Source organism: Sander lucioperca, chromosome 10, assembly GCF_008315115.2.
Source record: "Sander lucioperca isolate FBNREF2018 chromosome 10, SLUC_FBN_1.2, whole genome shotgun sequence".
Taxonomy (NCBI): Eukaryota; Metazoa; Chordata; class Actinopteri; order Perciformes; family Percidae; genus Sander; species Sander lucioperca.
In genome coordinates this window covers 4,025,757-4,042,138 of record NC_050182.1, presented here as the reverse complement: position 1 = coordinate 4,042,138, position 16,382 = coordinate 4,025,757, and the positions used below count along the sequence as shown (strand labels likewise).

General features: G+C 37.5%; 2 protein-coding genes and 1 long non-coding RNA gene across 5 annotated transcripts; 2 read left to right on the top strand and 1 right to left on the bottom strand.

Moving 5' to 3' along the window:
* Nucleotides 1–8,214: 8,214 nt before the first annotated feature.
* On the top strand, nt 8,215–10,575 carry LOC116042884. 2 transcript variants are annotated; one of them, XM_031289326.2, is made up of 7 exons: nt 8,215–8,515; nt 8,657–8,950; nt 9,088–9,348; nt 9,429–9,629; nt 9,714–9,830; nt 9,971–10,011; nt 10,138–10,575. In XM_031289326.2, the coding sequence occupies exons 1-7, from the start codon at nt 8,452–8,454 to the stop codon at nt 10,267–10,269; spliced, it is 1,110 nt and encodes a 369-aa protein (XP_031145186.1). In that variant the 5' UTR covers nt 8,215–8,451; the 3' UTR covers nt 10,270–10,575. The 2 variants fall into 2 exon arrangements, with proteins under 2 accessions (XP_031145186.1, XP_035862388.1); XM_036006495.1 differs by having other exon boundaries at nt 9,429–9,830.
* Nucleotides 9,377–12,123, bottom strand: LOC116042897. Its single transcript, XR_004103336.2, has 2 exons — nt 12,023–12,123; nt 9,377–10,186 (listed from the first exon to the last, which is right to left on the bottom strand). It is a non-coding gene; the product is annotated as an uncharacterized LOC116042897 (long non-coding RNA).
* med18 (mediator of RNA polymerase II transcription, subunit 18 homolog (yeast)) lies at nt 11,698–15,983 on the top strand. Of its 2 annotated transcripts, none has more exons than XM_036006497.1 (3): nt 11,698–11,879; nt 12,407–12,509; nt 15,300–15,983. In XM_036006497.1, the coding sequence occupies exons 2-3, from the start codon at nt 12,437–12,439 to the stop codon at nt 15,854–15,856; spliced, it is 630 nt and encodes a 209-aa protein (XP_035862390.1). In that variant the 5' UTR covers nt 11,698–11,879; nt 12,407–12,436; the 3' UTR covers nt 15,857–15,983. The 2 variants fall into 2 exon arrangements, with proteins under 2 accessions (XP_035862390.1, XP_031145222.1); XM_031289362.2 differs by lacking the exon at nt 11,698–11,879 and adding an exon at nt 11,930–12,133 and having other exon boundaries at nt 15,300–15,979.
* Nucleotides 15,984–16,382: the final 399 nt, after the last annotated feature.

Below are 16,382 nucleotides of genomic sequence, written 5' to 3'. Positions count from 1 at the left end.
TGACTGCGGTCAAGCCAGCCGACACTCGGATCTCCGTGGTCAACTCAGCCGACACTAAACTTGTAATGCGCTCTTATTCCGGCACGCGTGGTAAATGCATTCAAACGGCCGAGATCGAGTAGCGAAGTTGGCGAGATGATACACATTGGACTACTTCCGGTTTTCAAAATAAGATGTTAATACAAAGTACATATAAAAACTAGTAATGGATTATATTCACCAGAAGTAAAATACATGTAACCTGTGTCTGTCCATTATACAAAACAAATGAGTGAATTGTGAAAGGAATGTATAGTTTGAGTTTACAAGAATACAACAATAATTCCAGACTGATTTATTTCAGGGGACACCTCTGACTACACCCATATTTAAAATCAGGCAATTAAACGGTATCAATTTGGGGATTTCTGGAAGCAAAGTCCCATACTTCTGCTGTAAAATGACTCAAAATATGAATTTGGAGGTGCTATAAAAGGACTTTGGTCCATAGTTCCAGGCAATGGCTGACATATTTGAGTACAGGGCATCACTTAATACTGTCATACTGAAAATCAAACAATTTTACTGTATAATTTTGAAGATTTTTGGAAGCAAAGTCCCATACTTCTGCTGTAAAATGACTCAAAAATATGAAACTGGAGGTGCTATAAAAAGACTTTGGTCCATAGTTCCAGGGCAATGACTGACATATTTGAGTACAGGGCATCACTTAGTACTGTCATACTGTAAATCAAACATTTTTACTGTATAATTTTGGAGATTTCTGGAAGCAAAGTCCCATACATCTGCTGTAAATGACTCAAAAAATGAAACTGGAGGTGATATAAAAAGACTTTGGTCCATAGTTCCAGGCAATGACTGACATATTTGAGTACAGGGCATCACTTAGTACTGTCATACTGTAAATCAAACATTTTTACAGCAGAAGTTTTGGAGATTTGCTTCGAAGCAAAGTCTCAAAACTTCTGCAGTAAAGTGACTTTTCAGTATGACATATAAGTGAGTGCCTATAAAAAGACTTTGGTCCATATTACCAGGCAATGGACCAAAGTCCTTTTGAGTACAGGGCATCACTAATATGTCATACTTTTGAAATCAAACATTTTACAGCAGAAGTATGGGACTTTGCTTCCAGAAATCTCCAAAATTATACAGTAAAATTGTTTGATTTTCAGTATGACAGTATTAAGTGATGCCCTGTACTCAAATATGTCAGTCATTGCCTGGAACTATGGACCAAAGTCTTTTTATAGCACCTCCAGTTTCATATTTTGAGTCATTTTACAGCAGAAGTATGGGACTTTGCTTCCAAAAATCCCCAAATTGATACCGTTTAATTGCCTGATTTTAAATATGGGTGTAGTCAGAGGTGTCCCCTGAAATAAATCAGTCTGGAATTATTGTTGTATTCTTGTAAACTCAAACTATACATTCCTTTCACAATTCACTCATTTGTTTTGTATAATGGACAGACACAGGTTACATGTATTTTACTTCTGGTGAATATAATCCATTACTAGTTTTTATATGTACTTTGTATTAACATCTTATTTTGAAAACCGGAAGTAGTCCAATGTGTATCATCTCGCCAACTTCGCTACTCGATCTCGGCCGTTTGAATGCATTTACCACGCGTGCCGGAATAAGAGCGCATTACAAGTTTAGTGTCGGCTGAGTTGACCACGGAGATCCGAGTGTCGGCTGGCTTGACCGCAGTTCCTTATGTAGGCTATGTCTATCGAGGTAGGTCTGTTACAAATACCAGACATGTAGGCTATTTGAGACAGGCTTGGTTAAATTAAAATTACGGGGTGATATACAAAATCTAGGCTACCTTGTCTCGTGTAAATAGGCGACTTTAAGCATTGATTAGGCTCTATAACCCCCTTCACAATTGTCATGAAGGGTTACATTTGCTATAAAGACCAAACAGTTTTTTTTTTTACCAGGCTGTATTTTTATTTCTTTCTGCTGCTGCTGTGAAATTGATAGTGCATATGTTTCCTCCATGAGGAATTAACAAAACTGTCTGCGCGTCCACATGTTACAAGCCTTCCATCACCGTAGTTAGTTTTATAAGTCTTACTTACTGGATCTTTAATATTAATTTTACAGTCAATGGTTAACGTTGACGTAATATAAACGTTGGAGGCCATTAATCGGCGCGCAAAGTCCTTGAAATCCATTCTGCAGTTAGCATCATATAGCCATGGAAAAAAGAAAACAAGGCAGTTTAATTGAGCAAAGTCACACTTGGCCATTGACTGCATCCATTGTTTTCAGGTTATAGGCAATTCCAGGTGCAACTCCCAAGACACTTTTGTTTGCAGAGTAAAGTTGAAGCTAAAACGGAACATGTTAGAGACCGTCCCCTGTAGGGAGAACACGAATTAACTAAAACCTAAGTGTGCTGAAAGGCCTCAGGTAATAGGACTGTAACTACAGTCTGCACACGCACTGTGGACACAGCACTTTGTTCAAATCATAGATATAGAACAATAGATGTGACATGACGTCATAACAAATGGCATAACTGTCCGCCATCTTACTAGGGTACTGTTTACAATTGTCACCTATGGCAGCAAGTATGGTTATCAGCTGTGCAGCACCTAACTGCTTTACCAGAAGGACCGAAGAGACCCAGGAGGCTGGCATCACTTTCCACATGTCAGTAGGAGTAGATAAAGTATTTTTTCTCTACTTTTTTTGACTATAAATACAGAAAAGTTGGTGAACTAGCTAGCTAGCTAGTTACGTTACCTAGCAACTGTTAACGGACCTGCTGAGATGTCAGTTATTGGTGATTGTTAGCTAGCTCTTAACAGCATTTATGAACAGCAAACATTGTTTTAGTTGATTGATTTTTGACCTCAAATAAGACATTTAGTAACGTTAACGTTATAACAGTTTTTTTTAACAAGTCGTTAATATTACCCCTACATTGACTGCTGCGGCTGATTTCACTCAATCTGTGTTAAGTTTTCAGTTAAATTAAAGTTAACGACAAGTACTCTTCTTTACTCCTAAATCTCATTTTATAATATCTCAAGACAAATCCAGCAAGCTAACGGTACGTTAAAATGTAATGTTACACATAGAGTAACGTTACGTTACACAAATCAACATTAGCCACACCCAGCAACACGGAGCCCTAACCGACCAGCCGCACTTAACGTTACATTTTCACCAGCTAACGTTAGCTCCCCAAACATTAGCCATGTTGAATCCTGCTGTCACTCATCATATATTAACATCTAGTGTTGTCAGCTTACCTCATGCCTTTACACGATTTTTCTTTCAGTAAAGCAAATTAAAACTTAATAATCCATGTCTTGATGAGGTAAAGTAACTTCAATCCAGAAAGGATTCCTACTTCAGCAGCAAAGTCTCCGCATTACTATCGTAAATGTAATTTCCATAACGTTAGCGCAATGAAAATTGCGACAAGTCCATCAGCAGTTCTGGTGAAGTCATTATAGTCTTTATCAACAAAAACTCATTGAAGCTAGCGAGGCTCTTCAACTACTCCACTCATCGTCAAAACTAACTCCATGCCGGCCGGTTGACAGGAAGAAAACAAACACTAAACAGGAAGTAGCGGGGTTGATGGGAAATGTGGTCTTATAGTTGAGATAAAATCTACACACATAAATAAATGTATTAATAAATTATAGTTGGATGTTTCTCTCATGTGTCTTATCGTAACTACCGCTCTATAGACCATAATACTGAATCTGTTTAGGATTTCTACGTTAAAAAATATTGTTTAATGTATATTAGCCATTCAGAATACCAAAGACAGTTTTTACATATTAAGTTCAGGCAAAATTGAAAAAATAAAATTATTACCTGCAGTATAAATGCAAAATTATGAGATTATCTTTATAATTGAACGAATTACTTGTTCTCTTGGAGCTATATCAATCAAAATTCCACCCAAATCTCTATTTTTTGTTTCTTTCTAGAAAGGCACAGTTGTCTTACAGTCATTACTTTGAATTAAAACCACTATTGATGTATTGGTAGAAAAATATAAGGATTATAAAGACAACATGAGCCTCTTTCCCCATTGATTCTAATTGAAGCAATTCTAAAACTTAACCCTGGTAAGATGGCCGCCAAGTGGTTCCATCCTGGAATGGCAAGTCAGAATTACATGTCATATCTATTGTTCTATATCTATGGTTCAAATGCTAACACGCTGCTGGCATTCTGGCAAAACGGTTAAGGTTGGAAGCTTGGGGTGCGTCGCTTAGGCCTAATTGAACGGAGGAATTATTCTTCGGTAGCCCGAGTAACTTTAATCATTGTTCATGTGAAATCTCAAAGACAGCCTGATACTTTGTTGATAGGCTATTTGTGAGTGGCTGTTTGTTGTTTGACCTATCAATTCCTGTCGATAAAGTATAATAGGGTAAATCATGTATAGTGCATACACTTGTAGTTGTTATGTAGGCTATCTTTGTAAGTCATTTGAAGTCGCAAGCGCACAAAAAGTGGGCTCCCCCAAAGGCCACGGTATAGTTGAACACTGTTTGTAGCAACTCATTTGGCAATGGCTTGAATGTAACAGACATTCATTAATATAAAAAAAAAAAGTTATGCACTAAAGATTTAACATGGTTGCCACCCAAGTGCAGTTCAGCTCCCCGGAGCATGGCTACTGAAAAACATAATTGTTAACATCTTACTCGATAGGCTAATAGTAAAAAATACTTTACCTGACATAGCGTTAGCTTAATTTAGTGTCATGACAGCACAACAGTATGTTGGCTTAAAGGGACTCTGATATTAAATTCAACACGTTCTTAACAGTAAAATGTTATAAAACACTTTTTATGGTCAGAACCGAACGGGTCAGACGTCCGTCCCAAGATGGCGCCTGAAGAAACGCATCTCACTTTAGCACAAGGGGGTAAGCTTCGCTTCAGAGCTCGAATCTCCTATGGCGCCATTTTGATGCTACAAAGCGATCACCCGACGTTAGCATTCCATTGACTGCCATTCATTTTGACGTCACTTTGACAGCGAATAACTTTACATCTGAAGCGTTTAAAGACTTTATTTGTCCATTGTTTATTTCTAAAGAAACACAACAATGTATAAAAGGCTCCATTACCTTGTACCTCACGTTATGGCTCCGTAGCAGACGTTTTTGTAAAAATAGGCTAACGATTGTGTCATAACCACGCGACTTACTGTCGCATAGTAGATGAATTACTGTATAGTACAGGAGAAGCTCGCAGGCAGTTTGGACTTACATTAGCTGTTTAAGTTTAATTACTTATGTTAACTAGCATTTTAGTTAGCAATAATTAGCCTGTGTCTATGTTATCTCCTTACATATACCTACGCTCTCCGTCTCTGCAAGATTGGGAATTATTGAGATTTCTCTTGGCACAGCTACCAGAAGACTTAGAACTTTCAGACACGTTGCTCACGTCACATTTACGTTGTTTCTCTCAGTTGGAGGCTGCGCAGTAACGCTCAGCGCTCACCGGAAAAGTGCTTCTAAAGGCCTTCACTTGTCTCCGTCCAGAGCAACGGGATCTGTTGGTCCATTCTTATATACAGTCTATGCTTTAGCAGTGGTTCAACATGCCCTCGTTCACGTGCCCTAAGCACTTGCCCTCGGGGGAACCCCCGCCGGCAGCTTAAGTGTCTGAAAAATTGAAGTAAACTTGGTGAGATCGACCCTCAGAGGGCTGAGGGAGCGGGTGAACAACATCCATGAAAATACATTCATGGTTAGGTGGCAGTAATGTACAACCGCTAAAACTTCTGTTGCTGGCCACCAAAGGAAAAGAAGATGAATAAATACATTTCAACTTTTAGTTTCCTCATTGTTAGATTAATATTTTACTGAAACATGTAATATAGGCTAACTGATGTCAATATTTACTGTATAGGCCTACGTTTTATTTTGTATGTGTGATTTCTTTATTTCCAACATTATCTGTAAAAGCATTGAGGAAATTCTGTTTTTGCGAGATGTAAGCATTAATATGATTAATCATGATACAGATCACACATTTCTAAATCTGAAACTCATGCAGCTGATTACCAACCCTCATTGAAATGAGTCTGCAGGTATTTATGATGTGTAAAAAGCAGTAATACTTTTTATAAATAATATCTGTATTGCGCCTTTTCATACAAGAAATAGACCTACTGTACAATAAGGAAATTGCATGATATATCAGACATAGAATGAACATAAAACCGGGATAGAATGCAATAATGAATACAAAAAAAATATGAATAATAAAATTCACTTGAAGCAGTAACACATATCATATCCATATAGTTTGGGCTGAGGGGAAGTGAAGGAGGGCATGTTGAAAAACTAGTGAAACGCAGCCACGATCTCACAGCACAGTTGGATTTTCCCCTCCAATTCTTTATCGTACAAAAGTTCAGAATCAGAATCAGCTTTATTTGCCAGGTATGAGGACACATACGAGGAATCTTGCTTTGGATTATACATTGCTCACAATGTGCTTACTCATACAAAACAAACAACAAAAACAAACAATATATACACACTATGAACAGAAACAATATAGACAGGTTGAGGCAGTAATGCAATGAAGAGTGCAAAGTGTGCAGGAGTAAATTATTTTTGTGATAAATTATTATTATTTTAATTATGGAGCATAGTGCAAAGGATGCTGGAATAAATAAGTATGATGTTATTATATAAGTATTATTATTTATATGGTACACACAGATGCATAGAATAGACATTACAAAACAGAAACAAAAGAAAAGAAAATACCATAAAAAATGCATTTACATTTCATAATGCCAGAGCATGTGTCATATCATTTCATGTTATATTCATTTAATAACTTAAAGGTCTTAATGGCTTTTTTTTTTGTTTTTAATATTAAATAAATTGGTGCTATATAGCTGAAATTCAATAATAAAGTGCAGGAAAGTTGGCTTAGTTCCTGACCATTTTTTCTTATGGATATGGAATTTTCCAAAAATAATAAATAGTTGTATAATATACATCATGTTATTTTCAATCTTATCTTGACAAACAATTAGCATCACATCAAACATATTTATTTCAATATTTATCTTAACTTTCTTTTTTAGAAAAATGTGTCTACCTCTATCCAGAACATTCTATTCAGTGAAAAAAATGGGAAATACTCTTCTAATACTTCTTCTAGTCCACAGAAATTACACATATATTCAATGTTCAGTCTGAATCTTTGTTACACAAGTTTCACTGGGTAAATTCTATGTAATATCTTAAACGACACTTCCTTAAGCTTGTAATTGATACAGTATAACAAATTGCCATTTGTTTGATTGTCGTGTTGTCCCTGAATCCATCAAAGGGGACGTAAAAAATAACAATGGATGCGGTAGGCTTTGTTTTTACTTTCGCCATAACGTCAATTATATCTCAAATTCTCAATTAAATCTGTATTTAAACGGGCAAAACTCAATTTCAGTTTCAAAGTAGGAAGCTATGACATTACGCATGGGAATGGCCCATTTTACGCACGGCTTCCACTTCAAAAACTTAAAACTATTTATTTAGTTAGTTTAAATTGAACCATATTTCTTACATATATATCATTTTAATATAAAGTTTGGTAGGCTATACATATCTATGAGTTGATGGGAATTACGTAATCATCAGTGGGTGGGTAGAGAACATGGTGAAGTATCTGTCAATGATGACTTCACGTGCTGTGAAATAATAATATTTGAGATTTTGGGAATATTCAGTTTTTGTTGTGTATTTTAAGGAAGAACATTTATTTATTTACGATACATTATTCATTCACAAATAAAATTGGTGTCCTTAAAGATTGGATTTTTCCTCATTTTTTTTTAATTAAGGCATTAAGATCAATTTGCAAAAATGATTTTCTTATTCCTCTTTTTAGTCAACTTTAGCATGGGTGTCCTAATCTTTTCACATGACTGTATGCTGCTGCAAAAAAGGGAATACATGTTTTATTAAGTAAAGTAAGAGTCATTGCAAGAAACTCCAGATAAGTTTAAGATTGGCAGATGAGTAAAATAAATTGACAGCACAATTGGCTTTTGTTTTACTCAAATAAATTACAAATGATCTTATATTGTAGACGTATTAAGCGGCAGTGAGAACAAACAGTTTGACACCTTCATGTGACAAATTACACTTGTTATTGATGCACATATTGCATCAACACCTATGCTAGTGCAAACAGTGGAATAAATGCCTCACCATCAGAAAACAGTGTGGGTGAAAGCTACGGTATATTTCCTCTGTATTGGCTGTTGGACCACTTCCGATGTGTCAACATGAATTTAGTCTAGTCTTTGATGCCATGCAGAGTTTCTTAACTGTGTTTTGATGAGTGAGCAATAAAAGCGCAACCACTGAGGGGGTGTTTCATCTGTTCAGTTTTTTTTTGTTGAAGAGATTTGAGTGCCTCAGGCACCATGCAAAAAGGCATTATTTTTCTTCTGGTTATTTGGAACTCATCCCCTTTCTCCTCAGAACATTGTAAGTAACTTACTTAATCATTGGTATTACACTGTATTTAAATTACAATTCTGGGAAGTTAGTGTTGTCTGGTAATACATTATTCATAGTTTACATTTGTCAAACTATTATTAAGTGTTTAACAGAAAACTTATCTTTTAGCAGCCACAAATCACCTTCACTTCCCACTGGGATGTCAAGCTGTGATACCTTGCCAACATTACAGAAGTGATTTAAACTCTTTAACATGGAATTACAAGAAAGATGAACATCATCAACCAATCCAGATATATTTTCAAGATAAAAATGGAGTACAACGCCATCATCCACTCTTGCGCTCCAGAATGAAGGTGTCACGCAACGGTTCCTTGGTCATTGATTCTCTCACAGAGGATGATCAAGGCCTTTACTGGTGTGAGAAACCACACAGTGACATAGTCATCAGCGTGAAGAAAGGTCAGAACTATTGTGATTGTTATCATTTGTTCTCTTTAAACTGAATATGTAGTACCCAACTGCTTCGTGTATCCAGTTATATACATTTGCCAAAGCCCATCCTCTATTCAAACAAACAATTTTTTTTTTTTTTTCAGAAATTCTGAAAGAAACTGGTAAGACAGTCTACGTTATTGTAGGCAGAGTTTTTACTCATGCATGTCCGGGTGAATGGACTAACTTAAAATGGACATTTAAAGCAAGTAACATGACATCAGAATCAGACTTTGTGACTTCCAACAAGTCTATACACATTGCAAATGTCAAAAGAGCAGACGCAGGGAAATATACCTGCTGGAAAATTGGATGTAATAGACACAGGCAGAAGCTGCTTACAATCAACTTGTGTGTAATAACAGGTGAGAAAATAACACACACACACACAGGCTTTTGTCAAAATGGAATGCTTTAACTTAGAATATGTTTTGCTTTATTACAGTAAACCACAGTGATGATTCATCTGTTTGTTGTACTGTGATGTGTGACATGGAATTCAGTAAAATCAAACTAAACAACACACTCAATGTGGAGACAGGCACAAGGACAATACCAGTGCTTGTAGATACAAATGGAATAAATTGCAGTGCAAAGCAGATGTCTGATGGATGCAGTTCAGTTAACAGCACTCGTGGACCATCAGGTGGGTGTTTTGCTGTATCTCTCTTTAAGGAGGTCATAGCCCGAAGCAAAGGAATTTCAATTCTTATGTTTTTTGGTTTTACAGATATACCTACAGAGCTTGAATATCTGATTCCAGTTGTTTATGGAACATCGGCAGCCCTTACATGTATTATTTTAATGGCACTTTTAATTTGCTACCTCAGACAAAGATTGCGGGCAGGTAGGACATGCAGCTCTTTGTCGTATTGAACTTCCTGTTTATTGTTTGTATATTGGTATGTTGCCTTGAAAGAGAAGTAGATGTTTGACAATTGGCTAGGCACGTATGTCCCCCCTGATTCTGTTTCTATCTCTTCAAAGCGTTTCCTGTTCACCTTTGTTGCTGGGGCTTGAATGGCAGGGTAAGTATTTATATAATTATGGTGATCATGATGTCATAACCTAATAATATCTACCATGCTGCAATGAGCAAGCATGTGTGTGTTGTTTTGTTCATGTAATGGATTTTTTTTTACTTCGTATTGCAGGTGGAAGAGGAGACTTCAGTGGTTTATTCATCAATTATCATCAGGAGACCTGCTAAGACCACAAACAATCATATGAGCAGTGACAGTAGTTGTGTGTATAGTGAAATAAAAGTACAGAGAACAATTCCATAAATTCCACTGTTATAAAGATAGTTCCCATAGTCTTTCATGAGAAAACGTGTTTGTAACTTCACCCACGCGGTTCAAAAGGGGAATTTTGAAGCTTTGGGTCGGATTAGGAAGTTTCCTAACTGGGTGAAATGATCCAAGTGGCACCTGCGGGAGCGGGTTGTATTCTCTACACAATAAAAAAGTAATGTATATTTACTGATATTGTAGCTGCAGCGCATACAGAGGTGGAAAAGAAAGAATGTGGAAAGAATACTCATATTTATGCATGCACTGTATGCACATTTATGGGATATTATACTTTACTTTTACATTACATGTCATTTAGCTGACGCTTTTATCCAAAGCGACTTACACGCCTCTGGAGCAACTAGAGGTTAAGTGTCTTGCTCAGGGACACATTGGTTGATGTATCGCAGTGGGAATTGAACCCAGATCTCCCACACCAAAGGCATGTGTCATATCCACTGCGCCATCACCACCAAATACTTGAGTATTTACATGCATTGGCCAGGGAGATATATTGTACCCTTTAACTCCACTACATTAATTTGACAAGTCTAGTCACCTTGGAGATTAAACATTATTATTAGCTTGTTCAAATCATCTCCACCTCGACCAGCTATATCTTAATCATTGCAATTATATATTTAATACTTTGTTGAAGACAAAAGTTGCAAGTCTAAGCTTTTATCTGGACTTTCCAAATGTGTCATATCATAGAAAAATTCAGTAACAGGATATCAGATGTGAGCCAACTAACTGTGTTTCTGTCCTTACTGTATATAAAGTTCAATTTTTTTTTTTCGACCTAACTCAGATCTTTTCATGAAATAAAGATATTATGTTCCACCATCTCAGCCTCCTAATAAATTATTTGATTCATCTTCGGCACTATGATCTACCAATGCACTTTAAGGAAATATTTTGTATGCAGCACTTTTAATTTAAGATTTGGAATAGTAATAAAGTACTTTATCTGAGTAGTTCTTCCACCACTGCTCACACGTCAATGCATCAATAATGAGAATCTAGTAATATAATGTTAACTGAAATCAGAATCAGCTTCAATGGCCCGTAAGTGTTAACGAATTTGACTCTTACATATACAGAAATAGATATACGGCTAAAAACAAGGACAACAAAGCTGAACAAGGTAAACATAAACATTTAAATAACGTTACAGATATAGCCTAAGTATGTAGCCTTTGTTAAAAACTGTAGGCTTATAGGCTACATATTACATACCCATGCAATGCATAATGCATACGTTGCTATCATGACCCTGATGCACAATTGAATAACGATAAAGTTTATTTTTTAAACTGAAGTAGGTCTACATTTAGTGATTGTGCTTTTAGCTTCTACTTGAGGAGAATTTTGTATTGTTTTTTATTACTAACGTTATATTTCCGTTACTCCAGTAGGTGGCTGTAATGCGCCTCAAAGTTGGATGCCAAGTACCGCGGCGAAAAAAGCCGAATAAGAAATATGGTTTTCATTCAGTGTGCCAGCTGAGTTTATTTTTTCTCTGAGAATAAACCGAGCAGTTTGCCTTTTTTGTTTTCCTCGGGTCTTGGTTTCCACAGATAGACATTTGTAATCCCATTCAAGTGACTTAACGTTGAAACTCTTAGCACGGTGACCTGCGTTACAGAGTTTACATTGTAGCTAGCTAACTGATGCTATCTTTGCTAGCTAGCTAGCTGGGTAGCTTCTAGTTATATGTTCATAGAACAAACACGGTGAGGCCTACCGGATCCTCAGTCTTTACTGTGGAGGCTCTGCCGAAGACGACCACACCAACCTCTTTTCCTACGTTCCCCAACAAGTGAATAGCTGCATTTTGTTGTTCGGGGTTTCTCAGGTAACGTTAACGGTAACGTTAATAAAGCAAACTAACACATATTTGCGTTAGCTGTTAACTAACTAACGTTACGTTAGGTAATTGGCTAGCTAACTAGCGAGTTCGCTATATTTAGTTAACAGCATAAACTGTATAAAATAGGGTTGACATTAGCAAAAGTTAAGCGTTTGAAATTGACAACTCAGTTAACGGTCTAACCCTAGCTAATGTAGACGGTAACGTTACTTGTACGCCACCGATTCAACGCTAGCTAATAACATGATCCTCCTTCAGATTCAGTAACAACGACTTGCCTGAGAAAAGATGGAAGCTCCTCCTGTTACAGTGATGCCTGTCACCGGGGGCACGATCAATATGATGGAATACCTGCTGCAAGGTGAGCTAGCTACACCCGAAACATCTGAAGGCAGAAAATGAAACATCTCTATAGACTATTAACTATCCACAAGTATTAAACATGGCCTATAGGACTGAATGATACAAAGAAAATATGCGATGAGTGGCAGGTTTACAGTTAAGTTACTACTATGGTGTTATAAGATGTCAACTTCATGTGTAGCTAACGTTTGAAAGTGCTGTAAATATAGATCCTAAATCATAATTTCTTATTTTAAGATAACAACCACATGATGTTCTGTATCACTATAATGCATAAAACAGGAAATGTCAAATGAGAATAAGAACAGTTAGTGGTGTATATAGATGGGTAACAAATAAAAAAAAAACTGCCAGAACTTTTTTGACATAAGCTACATGCTCTGGTACTCTAGTGGTGGGATGAACACCTTCGAAAATTTCCTCAGTTGTTTTGATGATCTAGTCTGCCCTCATTGATATAACGTTCTAGTATCTTGTCCACCCAGGACAACATATTGGAAACTTACTAAAATACAATGGAATCAACATTACCAAACGAAAGTCTTTAAAACAGTTTAATCAAAAACTGATTATAATGTCTTTCGTGAAGGTAGCATGTATTGATGTTGTATTACAATGTTGTATGAGACTGCAGCATTGCCAGCATGGCAATAGTGACAACAGATCTTTAACCTTAAAGCTACATTGTGTAATAATTTCTCCCATCTAGCGATGAAATTGTATATGACAACCAACTGAATATTACTTTCTAGGCCCCCCCATTCCGAGGGCGTTTAAACTCCTACGCTGGCCTAACTCCAAATTAGCAACTTCGTCCGTGAGTGTTCCTTCCAGTGTAATAATAGTTTTATGTTATTTTGGTACCATTTCATTGCTAACATCAGCTATCAGGTTCCCAAACATATGCAAGCTAATGTTAGTAAAGGATCAGTACTATCGTTATTCTGTATATTCAAGATTAATAGTGTAAGGCAATGTTTACAGCGTAGGAGAGAAGCAACGGAGGTTTGTGTTTTTAATATTTTTCTGAGCAGTATGAACAATGTCAATGAAACCGAAATTAGCTCTTAGTATCTCCATCGTTTACACGCAGCTGTTCTAGCTGTAGCCTAGTCTGTGTTACAACTGCACATGACGTGAGCTGCCAGGGAAATCACGACACATATGATTATGTTTATGTTACAAGATAGACAATCCTTTTTCATCATTGACGGGAGGAAAAGTATCCTAGACGTCGTTCTAGCGTTATGCACAACCATGCTATAGTTAGCCAAGCAAGTAGCAACTATAAAACTTTGAATTTACACAAATAGGCAGAATTACCTGTCGAGAAGAAAGCAGGCAACTTCGGTGTCCCTTTTTAAAATCCTTGCTCCTTATGAGCACTTTCCATCTTGGAAAAGCCACTCCAATATTAACTTTGGTCTTGTTGCTTTGCCTGTCGCGTTGTCGTTTTAATTCTCTTTTTAACTTCCTTCAAATCTGCCGGCAGTCACAAGTAATCTTCTCCCCCTCCCTCCCTGGCATTCGTCAGTCAGTGCCACTGAGTGAAAAGTGTGAAATGCGGTGGTATGTCCCTCTTTGGCTAATGTTTTTTAAAGATGGAGGCGCTACATGGCAGCCGTCATTCGCGCCAGAAGAATCAAACAAAGAAACAAAGTTTTTTTTTGCTAAAAATATACTAAAAAAATTACACAATGGAGCTTTAACTGACAACTGACAACAGAATATCTGCCGTCTTTCACGGTCTTTGTTAGGGGTGTCACGATACCAAAAATTCAATAGTCAGTGCCAATACCAGTAAAATGACACGATTCTCGATGTTGATTTCGATACCACGGTAAAAAAAAAAGGATTTTCTAAGATTCCATGTACTTTAACTTGAAACATGATCTTCTTTATTAAAATATTTGAAAAATATCAAAATGTCATAACAAGAGCATAGAACAACATAATAAAGTGCAATTAATGGTCATTGTGCAACAGCTAGTGTCCCCAGACACATTCCAGACTTCCAGGCATCTTTTCAAAAGGTACTGTGCAAAAACAACAACAGTTTTTCTAACAGTTGCGTAACCAGAGACGTTACAAACCCCGGGTAAATATTGGAGATGTATTTGAAAGATGGAGACAGCTAATTTCTTCCTGAACAGGTAGCTAAGCATTAGCTTCAGGCTAATTTATCACGGCTACAAGGGACGGGCATTTTATGTCATTTCAACATGTGTGTACTCACATTGAATTACATAGCTACCCGAGTTGGTTACTCGCAAAAAGAATTGAGACACTGCCAGTAAAGTGATCCCGAGTTGACGCTTGTTCGTATTTTTTCAAAAGATGTGTACCGGAAGTAGAAGGACGTGACTTTGGCCACTTGTTTGTGACCTCGACTGGAGCACTCTGAAGCGTATACTGCCCCCATCAGTTCCGGAAGAGGCGCAGTACCGATGCTGCTAACACTGGCATTGTCGCTAACGGTGCCTACGGTGCTTCAAAAAATGGGCATCGTCGGTGTTTTGTCATTTTAGAACTGGAAGGTGTCGGTAGTATCGGTTCTTGTGACATCCCTAGTCTTTGTGACAAAGGTCTATTTCGTTTCTGTCTCAGCTCTTCTCTGTCTTTAGGAATCTCAGCTGATGTAATGTTGGAGAAGTGTTTATTGTGTAAATCTATATCAAAACTACAGTGTTAAGTACAATATATTGTGCAGCCCAGATCATCACACCACATTGTTTATATGTTGTTTACTATTTATGCATCTGCTTCTCTCTACCCTTTATTAATGCAGGCAGCGTGTTAGACCAAGCCCTGGAAAGCCTATTGCATCGTCTTCGAGGTCTGTGTGACAACATGGAACCTGAGACCTTTACAGATCATGAACTGGTTTATCTTCTGAAAGGCCAACAAGGGAACCCTTTCATTCTTCGTGCCCGGCGCTCCCTCTCCCACCCCACATCACCGTGGCACCTACGCTACCTAGGCCAACCTGAAGTGGGAGACAAGAGCCGCCATGCGCTGGTGCGCAATTGTGTTGACGTGGCTGCCTCTCACAGCCTGCCGGAGTTCCTTAATGAGATGGGCTTCCGCATGGACCATGAGTTTGTGGCCAATGGGCACATTTTCCGCAAAGGTGCTATGAAAGTTGTGGTTAGCAAGCTGTCACGCATCCTGGTACCGGGGAACACAGAGAACACAGAACGTCTATCACTTTCATTCTTGGTGGAGCTGAGTGTGTCGGCTCCCGCCGGCCAGGACACTGTGTCAGAGGACATGCGCAGCTTTGCTGAGCAACTCAAGCCCCTGGTTCACCTGGAGAAGATTGACCCCAGCAAACAGAGACATTAAATGACATTTAGTGGCTCAAGACATCTCTGACTGCCATGATGTGGACAAATTAGACCTATTTTTTTTTTTTTAAATACTGTTTACATTTGAACTCAAATTAAATACAGTTCAACTTTGACTTAATGGTTACACTTCTGGTCAATTTGTTATTGGAAAATGTCTCCACAATTACTACAAAACATTACTTATTTCCACCAAAGCGTGGTTTTGACATGGTAATCTTATCACTTTTTCATCAATTGATACTGTACGGTCTGGGTTAAACTCATTGCTAGGTCAGTTTTTGCAATTGTAGTACATCCATAAGGAAGCTCCTGCAGAAAAATCCTCTATTGCACAGTGGTGTTCACTATGTTTAGAAGAAACAATAGTGATGTGTTTGGGAATAAATAGAAGAAGTGTAAAAAGCCAGTGTGATGCAGTAAAATAAGTAAGTATTGCTAAAAACACCTAGGTCAAGTGATATGTGTCATAATAATAGTAGATCTTACAACATGACAGTTCTGTAGGTGGCTTCTGGACATTT